We start from the raw sequence: 2,558 nt of genomic DNA, 5'->3' as shown, positions 1-2,558 counted from the left end.
AAAAAAAAAAAAAAAAAGAATTAGATTCTGAATCATTCTTCTCCACTATTTTCAGTTTTGTTGCCTAAAATTTCCTCCTTTTCTTGGCCAGTGTCTGTCCTTGCATTAAAACCCGACTCAACATTTACTGTCTCTAGAAGCCTTCCCTGTTTTATGACAACTACCCTGAATCTCTTAGGATGTCTTCTTTTGAGGGGGAGGGGAAGATTGTAACCAAAATATATCCCTTACCATCATACTCAATGGATATTTGTTAACCTTGGCTCGTGGATATAGACACCTAGTTGCCTATAGTTTTTTTGTTGTTGTTGTTCTGTTTTGGTTTGGTTTTTTGACTTAGGATTAAGCCAGATATATCAGACCAAATTTTCAAGGCGTGAGAATTTCTGGTGGTAACATAACTCACTTTGTTCCTTAACAGTGTGTGGATCCCTACCAACACCCTCAAGATCCAGTTGGACACCCAGTGATGCACCAGTCGGCCATCAAGCATGCCACAGGAGAAGCTGTGTTTATTGATGACATGCCTCCCATCAACCAAGAACTCTTCCTGGCTATAGTCACCAGTACCAGAGCTCATGCAAAGATCATGTAAGGAAGTAAAAGATGTTTCTATATAGTACTGAAGTACATTCACACTTTCACATTCAAACTGAGAGCTTGTTACATATTTAAGCCAATTAAGAGTATTCATTTTTCTCTTCCGAATGGGAATCAGTCATTTTTTAAGTGTAGTTATAAAAGAATCTATAACCAAGAGTTCGAACACCTGCCAAATATTGGTATTTTTCAACATAGAATATTGCTTCATAATTTGGTTACAAGGTCCATTGTCGTTTTTCCCTGTGTTTGAGGAATCATTTATATCACACATTGAACTTTAATATCTACCTTCGAATTTTCTCTCCTAGATCAATTGATATTTCAGAAGCCCTGGCACTTCCAGGTGTGGTTGATGTGATAACAGCAGAAGATGTTCCGGGAGATAATAATCATCACAGAGAGATTATCTATGCACAGAACGAGGTGTGTGATTTGTGTGTAGCTTATTATTTTAATACTTTGCTGAAAATGCCAAAATGATTATTGGTTATGACTATAATATCCATGGGTTAATGTTCATTCACAAAGACTTATCGGGAACCAGTGACTCCATATTAGTGATTCGCAACTTCTCTTTTGAATCATGAACCACTTTGATATTCTGATAAAAGCCCTAAATCCTCTAGGGAAGGCTTCTAAAAGGTCATGGAAGTCATGGGAGCAAGATAGAGCATAGGACATTGAAAGAACCAGCAAAATGTCAGGATAACTGGATCACTGCGTGTGTTGTGGTTATGGTGAGGGATGTGGCTAAAGACAACCAGAAGGCAGATATTTAAAACAAGATAATTGGCTGGGCACGGTGGCTCACGCCTGTAATCCTAGCACTCTGGGAGGCCAAGGTGGGAGGATCATTTGAGCTCAAGAGTTCGAGACCAGCCTGAGCAAGAGTGAGACCCCATCTCTACTAAAAAAATAGAAAGAAATTAGCTGGACAACTAAAAATACGTATAGAAAAAATTAGCCAGGCATGGTGGCACATGCCTATAGTCCCAGCTACTCAGGAGCCTGAGGCAGTAGGATGGCTTGAGCCCAGGAGTTTGAGGTTGCTGTGAGCTAGGCTGACGCCATGGCACACTAGCCCAGGCAACAGAGTGAGACTCTGTCTCAAAAAAATAAATAAATAAAATCAGATAATTAATTTCTGTGTCCAACTTTTTGTGCCTCCTAAATCCCACTCAAGCCACTGTTTTGAGTTTATTCTCATAGGTAGGAAACAATCTTTCCCTAGGTCACGAAAACCCAGTGGGTAAATGTAAGAATGTGGGAACAGTAATTCCTTTGTAATGATTCTACCTTTTAGCTAATTACAACATGTGGCGTTTCTGCAGGTAATTTGTGTGGGTCAGATCGTCTGCACTGTGGCAGCTGACACCTATGCTCATGCAAAAGAAGCGGCTAAAAAACTGAAGATCACTTATGAAGACATAGAACCAAAGATTATCACAATAGAGGTAGTCGGACCACTTTGTGTCTTCTAGAATGATTAGGGCAGTGTACTTCGGGCAGAATTCAACTCAGAGAGTCGTGAAATAGCATAAGTTGGGCTCCATCTATGCTCTGCTCAGTGTTGTCTATAGTTCTGGAGTGAAGGTTCCAGCAATCTGCACCTCAGGATGGAACACTGAAACCTTTCCTGCTAGACCCCTCCTTCCCAGCAGTGCTTCTGTAGGAACCCACGGAAATGAAGCATCCTGTGCCCACGTCCCCTGTGACCTCTTGCCAAGGCATGGCCTGAAAATACAGATAAGCAACACCAGAGAAATGTCCTTATGACCTCACATATGAAACTAGTCAGTGGGAAAATCCAGAGCACTGTGGAACTCATAAAAGTTGTCGCATTTACTGTATTGGATCATCTGTCTCCCTGTCCACTTACTGCTTAAGTGCAGACTCCAGACTACTTGGATTCACAATCTGACTCTGCCATTTAGTAACCTCTTTTTTTTTTTTTT

The 2,558-nt window shown here is 40.8% G+C and overlaps 1 protein-coding gene across 1 annotated transcript in view; it reads left to right on the top strand.

Moving 5' to 3' along the window:
- The window catches only part of LOC105819005 (aldehyde oxidase 4-like), a 102,923-nt gene that overhangs the window by 44,685 nt on the left and 55,680 nt on the right, over window positions 1-2,558 (top strand). The window contains exons 16-18 of the mRNA XM_012655162.1: window positions 422-591; window positions 912-1,026; window positions 1,935-2,073. Of these exons, the coding sequence (XP_012510616.1) occupies window positions 422-591; window positions 912-1,026; window positions 1,935-2,073 (424 nt within the window). The remainder of the gene's footprint in view (window positions 1-421; window positions 592-911; window positions 1,027-1,934; window positions 2,074-2,558) is intronic.

The sequence above is a fragment of the Propithecus coquereli genome, unplaced genomic scaffold (genome assembly GCF_000956105.1).
Source record: "Propithecus coquereli isolate 6110/MARCELLA unplaced genomic scaffold, Pcoq_1.0 Scaffold113, whole genome shotgun sequence".
NCBI classification, from domain to species: Eukaryota; Metazoa; Chordata; class Mammalia; order Primates; family Indriidae; genus Propithecus; species Propithecus coquereli.
This window is presented reverse-complemented; position numbering and strand designations above follow the sequence as displayed.